Raw genomic sequence first — 19746 nt, 5'->3', positions numbered from 1 at the left:
ACTTGTGATCCTCTGCCTCCAAGTGCTAGGACTACAGATGTGCACCACTGCAAGTGGCTGCATTATTATGCATAAAGTACCATTCTGATCTCAGTCAAAACATTTTGGCAATTCCCTAGTGCCCCTAGGAGAAAGTTCAACTCCTTACCCTGCCATTTGAGGCCTTCACCCCATGCTACCTCTTCAACTTTGGAATCCACCCTTCAAGTCTGTAGCCTCTCCCTGAGAAGGGATCTCTCCCCACCTCTAGGCCTCACTGTCTGCCCTTGGACCTTCCACCTCCCAACTCTCAGGCCAGCCTCTTCCTGCAGGAAGCCTTCCTCCCCCTCTTCTGAGCTCCTTGGCACATAATGCAGGAGACAGGACAGGCAGAACTCCTTTGAATCCTTACTGATTCCCCTGACAGGTTTCTGCCCCGCTTGGACAGCGAGCCTGGAGCAGACAGGGCCAGGCCAGCAGAAATGACAGGGGCAAGGCACTCACGTCTATGTAGTTGGCATTAATGTAGTCGGCATTGGGGTCTCCCAGCATTGGGTGCAGTTTCACTCGGTGCCGGTCATCTGCAAACACAGAGCAGGTGGACACAGGCTGGAGCAGGGGACCCAGAGCAGGGGTGGTGGGAAAGCCTTCCTAGAGGCTAGGGGTGAAACAGCCAGGAGCCCTAGAAGCTCAGGCTGACCAGAAGGGTCCAGGCACCATGAGACGCAGGACGGGCCAGAGGTTAGAGCCTGGGCTATGGATCAAAGAGGCCCAAGGGCATGTGCTGTTCAGGTAATTAGCTGTGGGGACCTGAGCAAAGGTCTTAGGCACTCAAGCCTCAGTTTCCTCATGGTAGGTCCTCTATAAGTGACCAACAATACCATTACAGTCTCTGAGAATGGTCCCCAGCTCCCTCAGGCTGTGTGTCTTTCCCCTTCCTGACCTGTCCCACCCACTGCCCTGGATACCAGCCCCCTTCCCAGAACTCACAGGCAGGCATGGGTTCCTGTCGGCCACCCTTGAGCTTGTCTTTCTTCTTGGTGGCATCCCAGCCTTCAAAGAAGCTCTGCCGGAAGGGAGAGTTATCGTCAGTAGTGGAGGATCCCAACTCACAGAGCCGCTCCCTCTCAACAGGGAGGATGCGGGCAGCCAGGGGGGTGGACATGGGAAGGGCCAGGTTCAGAGCTGAACTCGGGGCCTGAGAGAGCAAACCCTGTATCAGTGAGCGACCAGGTTCCAAACCAAAGACTGTGGGAGGAAGGGAGGTGAAATGAGACAGGGAGAGAGGGTGAGGGTTCACAGATGTTTTAGAATGTGAGTCAGGTTTAGAACAAGGGTCAAATTAGATCTGAGTTAAGAAGCAAAAGGTGAGGAGGGTCAGGTCAAGATTAGGATAAGAACAGTGTCATGGCCCAGATGGAGCAGGACAGACCCAAGTCAGTGTTGCTTGGGATGAGTCAGGTCAGCATCAGATGGGGTGAGGTCAAGGACACTGCTGGTGATCTAGTTCAAAGCAGAGACTGGATCAGGACAGACATGGAGACTGAGAGGACCTTTAAGATCAGATTTCAAGTCAGGATGGGGGGACAGGTAAGTGTGAGATCCAGGTGAGGGTGAGGATCAATATGAAAATTCAATTTGACAAGGAGGCTGTCAGGGTGGGGGTATCTAACTAGGGCTGGGCTGAAGGTTGCCAGTGTCTGGATACAGTTAGGAGGACCAAGGGAGGCCCGGGTGGGGTCCTGGCTGGACCGGCCATGCGTGCACCTCGTACTCCTGCTTGAAGCCATAGCCCTCGGCCGTCTTCATCTGGTTGATGTGCTGCAGGAGGTCAGCCACGCGCACTGCAGGGTGCAGCTGGCCAGTGTGATAAGGGGAGCCCTTCCGGCCACACGGCCGCCGTGGCGAGCCCCCCAGGAGGCTGCTGGCCTCTGTGACCCCACCGCTGCGCTGGTCTCCTGCAGCCAGAGAAGGGAGAGGGTGCTTGATAAACTTGTGCCCCAACCCAAGGGACCCAAGGTGGGCTGTGGGAGGGGGCGGGGAGGGTGGAGGAGACAGGGAACACAGCCACTGTGGCCATCCTGCATGAGCCTGGGCACACCCCTTCCCTTGGTGTTCGGTTTCCCATCTATGAAATGAGCAGGTCTGATCAGGTGATCCCAGGGCCCAGTGGTCCTGCCTCACTCCACCCTGTGACATTTCACCATGGTCCACAGGGGCAGTGCTCAGCTGCCCTTGACAGCCCTCCGTCCCACCCCTCTTCCAGGGAACAATCTGGCACACTGGCAGCTCCCAGCAATTATCCCCATTCAAAGATGAGCAAATCAAAATTCACTGCCACCCCCTCCATAGATGATACAAGGCACCTGAATAGAAGCATTTCTCCTGCGTGAGTGGTTCCATTGTCAGACTCCCAGTGGCCAGTGGCAGGGGAGGCTGGGCGGCCTGCAGTGCCCACAGGCCCCAGTGCCCTCCTCCCAAGCCCCACTTCCCAGTTCTTTGGGTCAGGATCCCCAAGAACACCCTGCTGCCTGGCTCTGGAGGTCAGGGCTAGGGCTGAGAAAACAGCTGTTGTCCCTCTGTCTGGTTCTGGCTCTCCCTCTCTCACTCGTTTCCCTGCATAGCAAGCCTCACATGCCATTGTGGCCCTGATGCCCCATTCCCTTAATTTTACAGATAGGGAGGCTGAGGTCCAAAGAGCATTAAAAAAAAACAAAAAAGGCCGGCCAAATAGCTCAACAGATTAAAGCACCTGCAAGCAGGCGCAGGGGCTGGGGGTTCAATCTCCAGGCCTGCCGTGTGGCCATGCCCCAGGGGTACACTGAGACAGAGACTGCCACTGGGCGTGGTGACTCACACCTATAATCCTGCTCTTGGGCGGTTGTAAACAGGCAGATCACTACAAATCCGATCTAGAATCAATAAAATTTTGGAAAAAATAAAAATAAAAATAAAAAAATCCGATCTAGTAGTGAGACCCTGAACACCCTGTAGACACTTCCCCAAAATAAAAAAATAAACCACAAAGAGCATGATGGGCCTCATGTCATAGTTGCCAAAGTGTGTTCCACAATTTTGTCTACATGAAGTAGACAAAATGATTAACTGGTATACTGCTAAAAAGATAAGAGGATGAGGAGGAAGCTCTGTGTTTTGAAGGGGCCTGTGCAATGCCAGCATAAACAAAAATAAATAGGTCTCTTCCTTGTAAGACCTCTCAGGATTTCCAGAGATGAATTGAAATAGCGATGTTTCAGAAACCTCTTTTACCACAGAGAGCTCTTTCTGTTTCCTGAAATATCCTCAGAGGGATACTGGAGAATGTGGAGACTGAGACAGAGTCTAACAGATCTCAGATCAAATCCCAGCTCTGCATGTGACCTTGGGGATGTTATTTTCTCTAAACTTCTACTTTCTCATGTCAAGTGCAGAAGAAGATGGTGACTGCCCAGTATGTGATGGTGTACATATTAAATAAGCATGCATAAGGCCTCCAGCCCAGTGTCCAGCATAGTGAGAAGAACCTGCACAGAGCAGCTGCTGACATTATCAGTTGTCCCCAAGAAAAAGAAGGTGCCCTTAGGGCCCAGCAAACCAAGGCAGCTGGCCCAGCAGAGTCTTGGTCCTTCTCCACTGTAAGATCTTGATCCAGCAGCCTGAAAAGTCAAATGTAAGAAGCATCCACAACAAACACACAGGATTTCAAGAAGGGTTTCTGCTGGCTCAGAGAATTCAGGTACTCAAGTGAGGCAGAGAACTCTGGTACTGCTTGTGGGGACTGAGCCAACAAAGAGCTAAGTGGAAAAAAAGCAAATGCGGGAGAAAGAAAATCACATAGCTCTTCCCCTGAGATCATGAAAAGCCAACATCCCTGACACAGTCCCACAAGCAAGCACACAATGGACCCACGGTGGTCCAGGCCCGGCCAAAGATCTACCTGCCTGACATCTTGATGGGAAGACAGAGCCAGGTCCAGGCATCCTTCCACTGAGTCCAAGGACAACACAAGCTGTTCTGTAAATAAGACCACCAGCAAAGGACGGGGCCATGTATAGTGATGTTCCCAAGAGGACCCTCCTTTTGCTGGGCCCAACAAAGATGGGTCCCTACTCTCTTTCCCCATGAATTTCCCTGTGAGATTTGAGACACAACTCCTACCCCAAGCCATCCTCCACCCACAAGGACCATCTTGACCACAGCTGATAGCCCCTGGAAAGGAGGGAAAAAAATGAAAACCAGACCTGGGTTTCAAGATCAATACCCAGGGCTCTCCCAAGCTCCAACATGAATACAGAACATCTGCGAGCAATCACTGGGGATGGTTGGGACAGGCTCACAGGGTCTTACAGGGAAGGCTGGGCACAAAGAATATTGTGTTTAGACTCAGAAAGATCTAAATTTGAATTCTAACTCAAGTCCCTCAACCTCTCTGGGTTTCACTTTCCTCATCTCGGAAATGAGGATCCATTCAGGGCCCATTTAAAATAAAACTTGACAAACTAAAAACTGAAGGAAATTTTGCTAAACTGATATGACATTTCTACAAAAAAAAAAAAGCAAACTTTATTCTCAGCATTTAAATGTTAGAAGCATTCCTCATGAAGTGAAGAAAATAAGACAATTCTTGTTATAACTACTTCTTTTTAATGTAGTCCTGGAGATTCCAGCTAGTACTATTCAGAAAACAGCAGGGGAAAAAAGGATTTTTGAAATGGGAAAGATGAAACAAAACTGCTGGTATTTGTAGATCCTTTAAGTGTAGTCAGAAAAATATGAAAGGTCCTGTAAATAAGCTAGAATTCATATGAAAGTTTATCGAGTATGAATATAAGATCAATATACATACAAAAAATCAACTGCATTTCTCTGTATAAAATTGGTAATATATAAATGTGTACCACTTGCAATAGAAGTTTTTAAAAAGTGACTTGTAGCTCAGTGGTAGACAGCACCAAAACTTGAATAAGTAAGTATGCGACCTGATATCTAACAAAAGACGCACAGGATTTTATGGAGAAAATTACTGAAAGACAGTCAAGACCCAAACAAATGAGGTGATATGTGTCATATTCATGGGTGGAAAGACAGCTTGATAAGATGTCTGTTCTTGCCCAAATTGATCTATAGATTCAATACAAATCCATCCGACAAGGTTTTTCAAGGAATTTCAGAAGGTGACACTGAAAGTTCTAAGAAAGAGAATGGAGACAAAATAGTAAGGTTACCCTTGACAAAGAACGAAGCTTGGAAGGCTTAACATTTCAGATGAAGTGAAACAAAGCTAGACAGTGCAATTTTGGCACAAGATTCACCAAATTAACCAAAGAAAGAGAACAAGGAGCCAAAAACCAACCCACACATACATGGAAACATAGCATAGAACATGAACGGCGCCACAAATCGGTAGTGAAAGCACAAACTATAAGAAGTGATGCCAGGACAGTTGATTACCCTAGTGGAAAAAAGGGAAATCCTTAATTCAAACCACACACTAAAACTAACTCCAGATGGAAAAAGATTTAAATGTAAAATACAAAATGTTAAAAGTTTGAGGAGAAAAATAAAAATACGACCTTGGTTAGGGAAGCAATGCTTTAAATAAAACATAAAAAGTACACACCATAAAGCAAAAGACAGATAACTTTGACTACATTAAAATGAAAACTTTCTGTTCATCTAAAGACCCTATAAATAACCAGGAAAGATGAGCCATGAATTGGAGAAGATATTTGCAATTCATACTTGGCAAATGATTATTATCCTAAATATATAAAGAACTCCTAAAAACCACTAAGAAAGCAACAAAAAGCCCAATAGAAAATTAGGTGAAAGACATGAACAGGCATTTCATGGAAGAAGAGACCTGAATGGCCAATAATGACTTGAAAATGCATTCAACCTCATTAGTAATCAGAGATATGCAAATTAAGCCTATAGGGAATTACCATTTTATACAAACTACTTTGGCAAAGGGAAGAAAGCTGGCAAGTTTTAATCATGATGCAGAGCAACAAAGTCTTACACACTGCTGCTAGGAGTGAAAACAGGCAAAACTGCTTTGGAAACCCACTTGGCACCATCTTGCTAAGTTTAAGCACCTAATCCTTGATCCAAACTCTATTCCCAGAAGACGTCACATAAGAACGTTCCCTGCAGCCTCCTTTATGATAACCACACTCCAACCAGATACTGTAGTCCCTGGTGGCAGAATATAAAACGAAACGTGGGCCAGCGAGATAGCTCAGCTATCTAAAGTGCCTGCTTAGGCAAGCTTAGGCAAGAGCAGGGAGCGTGGTTCGATCCCCAGCAGCACACCCCGCACCAGCGCTGCTCCCAGGGTGGGCTGAGCCAGCCACAAAAAAAAAAAAAAGAAAACTAAACATGACACAGTCATACAGTAGAGGAGTAGACATCATAGAAAAATAGATGGATTACAGCAGAATAGCCACATAGGCAAATACTAGAAATATGCAGTTGAGTTCAAAGACAAGAGTGTGATTTCCTCCTTATAAAGCTCGAAAATAGGTGAAACTACACACTGTGTTCTTTGGGAAAATGTGTGCACATGGGAAAACTACCCCCGAAAGACAAGAAGAGCACGAATGCATATTGGGGGGAATATTGCTGTCCGAGGAGGTAGGGGATATAAGTGGTGAGAAGAACGCAGCCAGTGTTCTAATAATGCACCAGCGGGGCTCACTGGTGTGTGTTGTACTGTTATGACTCTATTACTTTCATAAACATCACATGTTTTCTTGTACACTAATCAAGACTAACTAGAATAAAAACATGTAGGATGAAGAAATTGATGACACACTCCCAGTGCACAACAGCTGATTCACTCTGCTCCCTGAATCCAAACACAGCACTCCATGATGTACGTGATCTCACTTAGGCTTCGAGTCAGCCTGAAGAGCCCTCCACGGCACTGAAGAGAACCAGCAGAAATGACCTTTATTCCCAATTGAAATAGAGGAAGCAGGTATCCAAGAGTCAGGCAACTTGCCCCAGTTCACACAGCTGAAAGGGACCAGTGAAAGTCGATGTGAAGCCAGTCTGGTCTCTCCAAGCCCCTAGATTTCTTCTTCTCACACGGCCAGTGCTCCACTAGTGGTGAAGTGGCTCTGATCCTTTCTGATCCCAGAGCAGCACCTCCTCGTGACAGCTGCCACATGTGATCTTGCATCCCCATTGCACTGACAGAATTTCTTGCTAGTTCCCCTGGCACACAAAGCAAAAACCCTTGGCCAGTTTCTCTGAGTTTCCTTATAGAGCTGGTACATTGTAGGAGCATAGTAGGTGCCTTGGTTAGAGGTGTAACCAAACTCATCCAGTCTGGAGTTGGCCCCCCCAAGAAGCTTGATCTTGTTGGCTCAGGTGGGGAGCCCCAAGGCCTGGGGAGGGGCCTGGAGCAAGCACTCACCCCTGGGGCTGTAGCCTGGAGCATCCATGAAGGACAGGCCCAGCCTCTCATCCTCCTGCAAAGTGCTCTGGTCTGTGAAGCTCCGGTCCACAGCGCTCATCATGTGGGTCTTCTCCTGGCGATAATTGACAGTGGCCTTGGCCATGTTCACTGGCTTCCTGCAGGGGGAGGAGTTGATGAGAGACATAGGCACTGTGCAGGGCCGGACAGCACCTGGAGGAGGGAGCGCACGTGCCAGCAGTTACAGCCTCAGGGCCAGGCAGCTATCCTAGAAATATGTCCAGATGCAAAAGGGTAGCTCTACCTCCATCCTCCACTCCCCAGCGGCTGCCCCACCCCACCCCCAAATGCCTGGTAGTAGAGGCCTTGTGCTGAGAGGCCTAGGCCTAATCCTATTGGCTCCAAGGTCCCAGTTCCCAGGTCTGAGGAAACTGAGAAAATTCATTCTGGGGCTAATTCACTGTCAAGGCAGGCAAAGACTATACCCCAAACTAGGAGAAATGCTGGTCTGGCCCCTGATCCTGCATGCCCCACTCTCAAAGGACTTGGCCTTGGAACTCCTTTCTGTCCTGCAGCAGGCATCAGGCCATCTGGCAGGTCAAGAGGCTTCTCAGTAGCTCAAGTCTCCTTGGGAATGCAGTAAATGCCAGCCTCAGCTCTCATTTCTCCCAGGACCCCTGGGATGGCCCCACCTAGAACACCCTAGACTTACAAAGTCATGCACTCAGGGTCTGTACTCCCCAGTGCCCACTTGCCTGGCCTGCTGCTGAGAGCAAAAAGAGGAAATGGGAGCCCCACCCCCCACTCCCACCCCCCAGCCTGGCTTCTTTCCTTTGTGACTCCTGAACTTGCAGGACAGTGGGAGGGAAAGCAGGGTGGATAGGCAAGCAACAGAGCTCCATGAGCAAGGGGAAAAAATGGACCAAGATGAGTTGGGACCCCGTGGAAGGCTCCAGAGGAAAGAGCTGCTCCCCTACTTTGCCCTACCCTATGCAGGTGTAGGCTGGCAGAAGGAAGAACTTGCAGGGTATGAGGGCTCTGGGACACTGACCACCAATGGGGACAAGGACTCCTGTTGGCCAGTCCTGGACTCAAGGGCTCTCTGGAGCAGGGAAGGACAGGGTGACACCCCTACCTAACCCACCAGGCTGGGGCACCACCCCACTGTGGCTCAGATTAGAGCCAAAGATCCTTCTGTGGCAGGTCAGGAGAAAACTCTGTGGCTACAACCTCAGTTGACTACCTTGAGGTAGAAAGAGAATTGGAAGGATACAGAGGATGAGGAGAATCAGAGTAAAGAACAGGAACCAGGAGAAAGAGAGATGGAGACAGAAAGAGAGGGAGGGGCAGGCCAGAAACCTGCAAACCACAGAAAGAGAGACAGAAGGCCAGGGACAGAGGACAGCAACCAAGCTGGCTGACAACGGCACCTGGGAGGACCCATCACCAAGTGCAGCGTGGCTAGAGGGCAGTCACGGTGGTGGACCTCAGGGCTCTGCTCCCAGCCCAGGGATCACAGCCTCCTTGAAAGAAGCAGCACAAACACAGACCAGCCAGACCCACAGGGGACAGAGCCACAAGGGCCACCTGACCCTACTGTTCTCTGCATGATCTCAGAGTGAAATGAGGCTGGTGGAGTTTAACACAAACATTTTCAAAAGTTCTGCATTTAGATTCAGAAATTGTCTGCACAAGGCACAAGGAGGGAGAACGGCCCCGTCAGCAAGTTCTGTGGGAGCAGAGTCAGTGCCAGTGGAGGGAGGTCTAGGTACAGGAAGAGATGCCGGAAACTGGCCCATGAGCAGCAGGCCCAGGACAAGAGTGGAGAGGACACCAGACTCTGAGAAGGGACATGACTTGTCTGCAGGAAGCAGCAGAGTCAGCTGACTGACTACAAAAATCGATGCTCATGGCCATGACTTGAGGAAGAGGACGAGAGAGAGTGGATAAGGGGCTCCCCGAGGTAGAACGGCTGACACCAGGCCAGAACAGGGCCCAGGAGCCCCACCGGAGGGGCATGGGGCCTCGTCCTGGGGCATCCAGTCAGGAGCACTACTTACGGGTAGCAGGAGTAGGCGTAGTGGTCCCTCCTGGCAGCGTGCAAAGAGAACAGCACAGTGTGTCCACAGCCCCCCATCAAGGCAGAGGAAAAGCACCAGCCAACAGGGAGGCCCTCTGGCTTCCTGAGCCAGGGAAAGGACCGGCCAGGCACTGGACAGTTCAAAGTGCCTTTCCTGACCCAACGGTTGGTTGGGTTTAAGCACTGAGAACCAGGACCAGAGGCCTTTCCAGAACCTCTGTGGAGCCTACTGCTGGACTGCAAAGGTGACCAAAGGACATGGGGGATGCGTAGCTGTCACAGTCATGCATAAATGCACACTTTAAACAAATACATTCACACAGATTCACACATACACATATACACTCATAGACAAGACATACACCCCCACACACTCTATGCACTCAAATGCATGCGCATACACGTGTGGACACATACACATGTGTCCAAGCAGCAACACAGTCACATGGATGCACATTTAGAAACACATACGGATACCCCCACACACAGTCAGAAGTCCCTCCATTCACCTGGGGCTCCTCTCTTCCTTGAAGATGACCCCACCCACCCACAGGCCCCCCCTTACTCCTAAGCAGGCAACCGTCTGCATACACTTGAGCTGGGAGGGAGAGTGGCCGGGGCCAGGGAGAAGGCAAGATACAGCAGGTCCAGTTGACGCCCAGAGCAAACCCAGGCCTGCCACCTCCTACCCCAACTGCCCCTGGGCATGGGGTCTGCTAAGGAGCCAAACCCTTCTTCAGCATGTACAACCTCACATCACTGTAGCACACCCACAGGGAGAAGCCAGAGCAGGGCTAAACCCACTTCACAGATGGGGCGGCTGTGTCACAGAGATTCAGGGCAGAGTGGAGAGTGGGCCTCATGTCTCAAGGCATCTGGCCTAGGACACCAGCCCTGAGCTTCCTTTGTGCTCCTCCCACCAAGGCCCCATCAGTCCCCAGGGGTGGGGACAACCGACCTCCTTAACAATATGCTACACTTACCCAAGTCAACCTGCCACCCAATCCCTTCCAGACCTGCTTCATTCCAATACCCCATGATACAAACTGGGGGCACCTTGTGAAACTCAGTGGCCTTTGAAGGCCAATGTAGAGTGAACTGCTAGAAGAGAGCTGAGAGGCTTTTAATGGAATCAAGAGAGGCAGCAAGTGCAGGGATGGGAGGGTACCCCAGGTTTCTGGGTAGCAGCTACATAATGAGGGTCTTCTGGTGGGGCTCTTACAGCACTACTGAGCCCTCCTCCTGGCCAAATGCTCTCTGCACTGGACAAGGGAGGCACCCCAGAAGGCAATCCTCTCTCTCTCTGAGGGTAGATTTCACCCACACCCCTAACAGCAACCCATACACAGCCTTCTCCATTCCCACTCCTATCCCACTTAGAGTAGTCACCTCCAGGCTTCCTCCAGGGAAGAAGCACAGGGCCTTGCCAGGTGCAGGCACCCACTACCAGGACCTTAAGCCAGGCCTAAGTTCAGGTCATGCCCTGCCATAGAGTTGACTAACACGAGAAAACTGCTTTAACAACTGTCCCTTCAACAGTAAGAAAAAAAAAAAAAAGAAAAAAAGGGAGTTGGGTCTGCTTCATTTGCCAGGATCCAAGAAGGAAGTGTTCTCTGATGTATCCCAAATGCCAGAACAGTGCCTGGCACGTGGTCGGCGCTCACAACTAACATACTAATGGATAGTGTGTGCAAAGGCTCCCAGCACATAGTAATTACTCATTAAATGATAATTAAAAACATTCTGTCTCACAAAGCTGTGCAAGGACCAGAAAAGGGAAAAATTGGAGCCTAAGGCCCTGGATAGACCACCCCACCCCCCACTCCACTGGCACTTCCACCCCCAGACTCCCTCTCCTGCTGGTGCCTGGCCTCACACAAGGTGGCCCTTGCCAACTTTCTGTCATTTCCCTGGATCCTACTTATCTGCTCCTGGCAGCCTAGGGAACTAGCGCCAACTCGCCCATGTGTGCCCAGCCTGGCAGCAGCAGGAGCTAAGGAAGCCAGAGCCCAGGTGGGGAGAGAGGATGAAGCTGGCACTGCCTCTGGCTCCCTGGGTGACCTTAGACAGGTCTGCTAAGGCTTAAACCTCAATTAAGGTGCTTGGGTCACAGTGACCTGAGCTAGCTGGTATGGAATGAGATGAAGGGTGGGGTCTGGAGCCCTCCACCCACCTCCAGCCAGAGCTGCTCCTCAGCCCCACGCACTGCATGTGCCAGACTCCCAGGAAAGTGTATTGTTTTGCTTTATTTTGAAAACAGGTTCTGTTGCTTTAAAAAGATTCAAAACCACTGGATGAGATGTCCTTAAACTACCCAGTAGCTCTCTCATTCCAGGGCTGTGGGCCTGTACAATTCTAAATTCTGAGATTCCTAGAATCCTAAATCCTAGATTTCTGAAATCAAGTACTGGATTCTAAGGTGTGCTAGGATGCAGGTTGCTTTTGGCATAATGCAGTAAGCACCACCCCATGTGAAGGGAGGCTGCACCTTTGACACTGTTGTCCTGGGGCAGAAGGGGGTCACTTTCAGTCTTGGGCTCAGGAGGACTCCCTAGTGACCACAGTAGCAGGGTCTGAGGCAGGCTGAGACCAAGGACTCAGAAGTATCCAAGAGCAAGGGCTTAGGGCTCATGGTTAGAGGTGGGGTGAGCAGCCCCCACCCCCAGTCAGACCAACTGCACAATCACATGTTCAGGGCAGACAAATGGGCTGGAAATCTGCAGGAGACTGAGGGTTCAAAGTCAGGTCACCTCCACACCTTCCCTACTGGCACAGAGGAGCAGGGCCCATGGCCAGCACAGCTCCTGGGCAAGGCACCAGACACCAAGTGCCTTCGCTGGACAATAAGTAGCACCTGGCAGCCAGATCTGCACTCCACCATGCTGTTGAGTTCACAGTCTCTGGCTTCCTACTGCCCAACTTGGGTCTCTCCACTGGCCCCATGCCCAGCCTGGCGGCCCTCCACATACCCACCAGGCTGCTGCCCACTGGGCCTCTGAGCCCCAGAAGCCACTGATGGCCGGGGTGCAGGCCTCACTCACCCCTTTCGAATGATGACAATGATAGCCCCCAGGAGGAGGATAAGGACCGCAAGCCCCCCTGCACAGATGCCCAAGATGAGCCCCATCTCCTCAGATCTCTGGGACACCTCCAGGGGCCGCTTGCTTTCCTTGCAGGCAGCTGGGGAGAATAAAGCAGAAAAAAAGGATCAGAGAGGAAAGAGGAATCATCCAGCCCTACATGCACCCAAAGAACAGACCCAGCAGGACAGACACCCACCAGGCCTGCACTCCCCTGGATGGATCGGATCCATCCCTCCTCATCCCTTCTGCCCTCTGCAGTCCAGTTGACTTTGTCTGTCCTCCCTCAATCAGCAATAGCCTTCTTCCTCCCTCCCTCCTCAAATCCTCCACATCATTCCTTCAGAAAGTGTTTGCTGAGGGCTGGCGTGCAGCTCAGGGTCACAGCACTTTGCCTAGCATGTGTCCATCTCCTGTACCCTCTCCCTGTAAAGTTTGCACACACAGGGATGGATGACACCTGAGGCCTTCAGACCCACCCCCTTGCCTTCTGCTGAGGTGACAGAGGGAAATGTTATGATCCAGGGATCACATCATGGTAACCAAGCACATCCCATGTCTAGAAGAGGAACAAGCCCTACACTACAGGCTCTACACTGTCCCTAACTTTCTCCTATCACAGATACTGAAACAGAATTAGCACCTCATAACTATCACCTCCAACAGTCAACAAAATTGCTCCCCCTCCACAGGCCTGTCCCTCCCAGGCCCTTTTCCAGTTCTGGGGCACTTGAGGCAGGACACAAGGGAGCCAATAAAGAAAGTCCTGTGTGACCCAGGCCTGCCCACTGCCTGCAAGCACTCCCACAGTTCTACATCCTCAGGATCTGCTCCTCAGCCTTGTGCAGGGGACAAGGAATCCAGCAGGACTCACCTTTCCTGGCGATTCGGATACAATTCAATCGGGTTTCCTGGAAGCACATATAAGAGGCTCAGCAGCAGGGAAGGCCCATCACACCCTCCCTGGGGTTTCTTGGGTCTGAGAGTTTGTGTGGAATGAACTGTAACAAAGAACAGTCTACCCAGCAGGAAATCCTATGAGTGGGGCTACAGGGTACAGAGGGGATTGGCCTGCAATAGGGCAGACCTTAAGAAAAGGGGACGAGATGCAAGCAACAGAGAAATAGCCCAGGAAAGGGAGCAGGACCTCAGAAAGGAGAGTGGGTCTAAATCCAAAGGTCTGGTAAAAAGCCAGGGCAGGAACAATCTGCAGGGAGAGGAAACTAAAGAAGAGAGTGGGGCCTCAGGGGAAGACAGGGGCTGGGAAGGAGAGGAAGCCAAGGCCTCAGATGTAAAAGCAGGAACCCGAGATGGAGATGGGCTCCTCTGGGAAGAGGGTCCTGAAACAGAAGGCAGGGCCTCGAGAAGAAGCAATGAGAAAGGTGAGGACTGGGATAGAAAGTAGTGTAGGCAAGAAGCTTCCAGAAGGAGACACTGGGAAGGAGCCTAGGGCTGGGAGGGATGCTTCCAAGGGAAGAGAGGTTATAGGAAGGTGTGGTTAGGAATCGAGCCTCTCTCTGGGGGGACTGCTGCCCAGCACCCCTAGCCTGCCATCCGTCTTCTGACCTCCCTCACTCCACCCTGGCCAGTCCCTCACCCCTTTCAGGTGGCTTGCAGCCTGGAAGTAGATGAGGTAGGACTTCCGGGGCTCAAGCGGCGGATTCCAGAAGCCTCGATACGTCTGGTTGTCACCCACTGTGAAGGGCATGGCCTCCGGCAGGCTGCTGGCCGCCAGTTCGGCCCCAAAGTAGTGCACTAGGCCTCGAGCCAGGGCCGCCTCGAAGGTCAGAGGCACTGGGAAGCAGTCCTGGCCACCTGGCTCCCGACGTACCCTCCGTGGCCGCTCCTCCTCCACAACCACCTGGTACACACTAGACAGGGAGGGGACAACACAAGTAATCACAGCAGGCTCCAGTGCCAGGGGAGTTGTCTGGTAGCAGAGGCCATGGGCCTTGGGGTCAGGCGCACCTGGGATCTAATCTTAACTCTGCTCCTTACTACCTAGGCAAGTCACTCAACTTCCCTGGGCCTCAGTTTCCTCCTCTGTGCAATGGGAGTGACTGAGACACAAAGACAGAAGAACAGACAAATTTAGTGAGCAGCTAGTACATGTCAGTGCTATGCCTGCTACTAACCAAGGCTGAGGGGATCCCGGCCCTGCTCAACATAGCGTGCCTCAGTACACCTCCCGTGTGGACACAGACCTGCGCAGCGAAAGCTACCCATGACTCCTCTCTGGGTCTCAAGGCCAGGTCAGATTCATTCAGAAAGTGTTGAGGACTGGGGAGCTGCATAGCATGAAAGCACTTGCCCAGCATGTGTGAAGCCCTAGGCTCACCCCCAGTACCCACTCCTAATAAAAGTATTTGCTGAGCTCAGATGACGGTCCCCACGCTGGGCACCGGGGAACCTCAGCTTTCCGAAACTGTCCATTTGTGAGAGAGACAGACACTAAGCAAACAAGATCATAGCTGAGACCAGCCTAGTGCCCTCCCACCTGAGGCAGTCTCTCTGTCTGCAAAGTGGAACCCGCTGCCTCCGGGCCCACCCCACCTGCTCTGAGTTGTGTTTCCTGCTCCTGAAATCTGTGGTTCTGTTTACTTTATCACTTTACTGACAGGGCTTTTTGCTGTGAGCACCTCCAAATCCTCAGTGGAACAAAGCCGAGAGTAAATATGTGAATGCTGACAAATTTAAATATTTCCCACAACAGTCTCTGTCACGTCTCACCGTGTGACACCCCATACTGACAGCTTTTGCTCTGGGAAGCAGAAATGCCGTTTCCCTGCTCTCCAGCTGTTACTTTTGAGCTTCCAAGTTGCGGGACTTAGGAGGGTTGGTCACCAGCCCACTGCCTGTCACTAGCCTGTTACAAACACCAGCCCATGTCGTTCTCAGCCTCTGCTTCTTGGTCAAGGTCAGTCTTCTCCCAGCCTCAAGTCTCACAAAAAATCATAATTAAAATTAGCCATAAGCAAAGCCCATCTTAATCTGGAATAATATCCACTGTGCAAAAAAGGATACAGAAGTTCAGAGAGGTGCAGGGCCATGCTCTGGGTCATAGAGCCTTCGTGCCTCTCCCCTGACACCATGTCCCGCCTCCCTGGCCCCGCCCAGCCTTGTCTTCACAGCCTCTGAGCAGTCCAGCTCACAGGATCCTTCAAGAGGACAGGAAAGGAGGAGCGTTCCCCAACTCCTCCCTGATCCAGCTCCACAAGGGCCCCAAGGCTCCAACAAAATGCACAATGCCCTGACATTTTCCTGGGTTCCCCTTGAGGGTCTGGGAATCAGCTAGGCCGTGCTTGACAGGGGCAAACGTGGGAGGAGACAAATAAAGGGTGGCGATGGCAGGGTCTGCCTGGGGCACCTGAGCAACTCCACTCCTACTAATGGCCACCATCCTCTCCCCACGGATCACCTTAGCAGAGGGAAGCAGCAGACCAAAGTGGCAGGAAGTTCTGTGACTTCCAGAAAAGGGGCAGGCTTGCAAACAGACCTGAGCTGCAAATCCCCAGCCCTCTCCCTCCCAGCTGCGCAGCCTTGGAGCCAAGTTCTTAGGCTCTGAGCCAGTTTCCTGTTGTGTGAAATGAAGAAGCAATATACACTGCATGGGGTAGCACACGGATAAAAGGGCTTCACGTACCTAGCGTGCCTAGCAATGTCTGGCTGACAGTAAGGATGTACACACAATTGTACAGATACCACCACACTCTCACACACATGCGCTCATCTCTCCCACACACATACCTTTCACGCATGCCCACACCTCCATGCCACACATCGCACGCACACATCTTTATCCCAGAGGCAAACCCAGGCTGCTCGCCTCACTCACAAGCACTCCATCTCCACTCCAGCACCTTCCATCAGCAGAGGCAGCCTCGTGACATCAGCAGCTTCCTCCCAGGGGAGGAAGGAGGGAGGCCAAGCTCTCAGCCACCCAGAGGGAGGTCCCATCTGACAGCTGCGTTAGCCCTCTAGAAAGCTCATCTCTGTGTCTCCAAAGACAGAGCTAGAAGCTATAAGGCCCCCAGAGATTCACTTCTCCAAGGTGCCTATGGAAAGGGCCTCTGGAGAGGCCAAGACAGTCCCTTCTCCAGGACAGACACAATCCCCACCACAGGGAAAAGGTGCATTTCCATAGAGGAGATGACTTCTGGCTTTCCACCTGCCTAGAATCACAGGGTATCCTCCGCCACCTGAGCCCCAAGGGGGAGACTGAGGCAGAACAAGGGAGTCGGCCAGGTGGGAGTGCCAGCCCCCCCCAAAGGGCCTCTCCCCAATGGTTCTGGCCTCCCATCCCCCATGCAGACTTCCCCACCTGATGGGTGCGCCGCGGCCCTGTGCCGGCCTCAGCAGCACAGTGATGGTGTTCTCAGACTCGCCCAGGGGCGATGGCATGTCAGCATAATCAAAGCTGGGAGCTGGGGAAGGGAACAGAGATACGAGTATGGAGCCTGAAGCCTGGATCAGGAAGGCCACTGTTGACCGCTGTCCTCAGATCTCTTCCTGGACAGTCTTAGCCTCTTGTTCCCTCTTCCCTGAGCTTCCCAGGCCCCCAACGTTAAGGACCAACCCTTGACCTCAACCCTTTGATTCTACCAACCACAGTTTCCTGACCCCTCTGATTTAATCTTCCCTGGACACTGACTTCAACACCTAAATGACACCCTTAGCTCAGCAGGGGTCCTCTGTAATCACCCCCAGGGTTCCCCAGCCCTCTCCCCAAGGAAGCCTGGGACTCTGAGTCAACTCCCAAAGAGACAAGGCCGGGCTCACGTGAGGCTCACCTGAGATGTTGGTGGTGATCTCGGTGAGCGCCGCCTGGCCAAAGCCTTTGCCTGTGCGGGCCCGTACAGAGAACAGGTAGGTGGTCCCTGGGTGCAGGTTGGAGAAGACGTGATAGGTCTCGTTGCGGAGCTTGGAGATGGTACGCCTTGGGCCCGGCACATTCACCGCTGGATCTGATGATTCGATGCTCTGGTAGCTGATCTGGGGGTAAAAGGGGGGCAGGAGGAGCAGGAAGGTGGCACAGGGGTGGGGACAGGATCACTGCAGCAGCCTCCTACCCATCATACTCTGGGAAGCTAGGGATACAACTGGACAAAGGGAGAGGATCTGTGGGCATCCCTCAGACCAGGTTTCTGGGAATCCTCTCCACTCCCCGCTGCCCTCAGAGCCCTTGCCCAAGAATGTACAGCACACAGACCTTGGCCACAGTGGAAAGAAACATCTGTCCATCTCTGCCCTCCTGTCCCTCCTTCTCCACACCAGCATAAGGAGAAGATGCTCATCTCCCCACCTCCTACCCTGAGCCCCCATTCACCTCATACTGGGTGATGAGGCCATTAGGTTCCTGGGGCTCCTCCCACTTGAGGAAGATCATGTCTTCCAGGGGTGTGAAGGTCAAGGACTCGGCTGCAATCCCACCAGGCACTGTAAAAGGAAGGGGCAGGAGCAGAGAAGGCAGGCTTTTGCCACTTCCTAGCTGGTTCGCTCAGACTACCCAACCCTTGGGAACTCAGGTTTCCTCACCTACGACATGAGGATGATGTACCCCTCCCCAAGTAGAATTAAATAATGTGATTTACACCAAGCCCCAGGCAGCAGCAATTCTCTCAGACCCGCTTATTATTGAGTACTCCAAGAGGACAGCTGCCATTTTCACTGCTGTGCAGGTCACATTCAACCAAGAGGGAAGTTTTAAGGCTCCTAATTTGGCTCCAGTTGGGTATCTTTTAGAAAACATAGACGCTTAACCAGAGAAATGAAAACAGCAATTGCATTAGGTTATTGGGATTATGGGTGAAGATGTTTTCTTGTATAAAAATGCCTAATTACATAAACAGCATGTTGGATGCAGAAAACCTAAGTGAGCATAAAGAAAATTAACGGCACCTATAATTGCATCATCCAAACATAAATACTGTCAAAATTTTAGCATAAACACTTTCAGGCATTGTTTCATTGTGTGCTTTAACATATACTCTAAGAGCTGGCATAGGAATCTCGGCTAGGAAGACATCGGTCTCCAGCTGGGAAAACGCCTTGATAAAGCATCGCTGGGAAGCTGAAGTCCTCAGCAGAGAGAGCAGGAGCCAAAATAGCAATCGATGAAAGCTACGCTGCTGTGTTAAGCAGTTCACAAGGGCACTAACCACCCTTCCAAATGGTAAAGTAAAAGACAATTCCCAGTGTTGGACAGGACACAAAGCAACCACAATTTTCACACAAGGCTAGCGGAGTGTAAACTGGTACAACCAGTTCGAAGAGTGTCTGGCTAGATCCACTAAAGACCAATAAATAAATGCCCTAAAATCTTGCTGTTCCACACTTAGGCATAACACCACCAAAAAAGTGTATTTCTACCAGGAAAAAAAAAACTACAAGAATTTTATTGCAGCATTATTCAAAATAGTCAAAAATTGGAAACAAACAATACACCCAACAATAGTAAACAGAATAAATAAAGGCAGTCTATTCATTCTCATGATGAAATATAAGGCAGTAAGAAGGAATTTATAAGGACTTCATATACCATGTAACCCTGTCTCTCAAGCATAAAAGGGAAAGAAGGAATCCAGGCATCAAAAGGATATTCAGAAGAAGAATATATGCAGTGTATTATTTGTTGAAACTGTCCTTCCGATTTGATTTGAAACTGTCTCATTGCTATCTCTTTGTCAATAAAACTTTGAAAAAAAAAAATAAACAGATTTCTTTACAAAAAAAAAAAAAAAAGGATATTCAGGGGCCGGGGAGATGGCTCAGTAGAATAAATGCTTCCCTGGCAAGCGCAAGGGCCTGAGTTCAATCCCCCGTTCAACCAAAAACAAAAAAAAAAGGAATATTCACTCACATGATTGTTCATGTAAGGTCCAGAAATTAATCTGTGGTTAATGGTCAGGAGAAGGGTTAACCTTGGGAGGTAGTGACCAGGAGGTAGGGAGCAGGAGGGAGCACAGAGGAGCATCCTGTAGGGTGTAATGTTTCTCCTGGTTTGTGCATGGGTTCTGAAGTGTCCACTCTGAGAATTCATTGTGCTGGCCCCTTAAGATAGGGGTCATCACTGTGTAGGATAGAAAACTGCATGTGTGGGCAGCAAGCCAAATCATAAACCAAGGAAGGAGCTTAGTGGGACATGGAGATCATCCATGACCTGGGGGAAGCTTTGGATCTGGCTG

General features: G+C 51.0%; 1 protein-coding gene across 5 annotated transcripts in view; it reads right to left on the bottom strand.

Moving 5' to 3' along the window:
• Ptpru (protein tyrosine phosphatase, receptor type U) overlaps positions 1 to 19746 on the bottom strand; it is a 74638-nt gene that overhangs the window by 21031 nt on the left and 33861 nt on the right. For 3 of the 5 annotated variants that reach the window (XM_004642907.2, XM_023702968.1, XM_004642909.2), the window contains exons 9-18: positions 17889 to 17998; positions 17353 to 17554; positions 16884 to 16986; positions 14160 to 14433; positions 13437 to 13473; positions 12524 to 12662; positions 7403 to 7560; positions 1747 to 1937; positions 970 to 1045; positions 484 to 560 (exon numbers count right to left, since the gene is read on the bottom strand). In XM_004642907.2, the coding sequence (XP_004642964.1) occupies positions 484 to 560; positions 970 to 1045; positions 1747 to 1937; positions 7403 to 7560; positions 12524 to 12662; positions 13437 to 13473; positions 14160 to 14433; positions 16884 to 16986; positions 17353 to 17554; positions 17889 to 17998 (1367 nt within the window). Of the gene's footprint in view, positions 1 to 483; positions 561 to 969; positions 1046 to 1746; positions 1938 to 7402; positions 7561 to 9462; positions 9493 to 12523; positions 12663 to 13436; positions 13474 to 14159; positions 14434 to 16883; positions 16987 to 17352; positions 17555 to 17888; positions 17999 to 19746 lie in introns of all 5 variants that reach the window. The other 2 variants (XM_004642906.2, XM_023702969.1) reach the window with 2 other exon arrangements.

This window comes from Octodon degus, unplaced genomic scaffold, assembly GCF_000260255.1.
Source record: "Octodon degus isolate 3935 unplaced genomic scaffold, OctDeg1.0 scaffold00163, whole genome shotgun sequence".
Classification (NCBI taxonomy): Eukaryota; Metazoa; Chordata; class Mammalia; order Rodentia; family Octodontidae; genus Octodon; species Octodon degus.
This window is presented reverse-complemented; position numbering and strand designations above follow the sequence as displayed.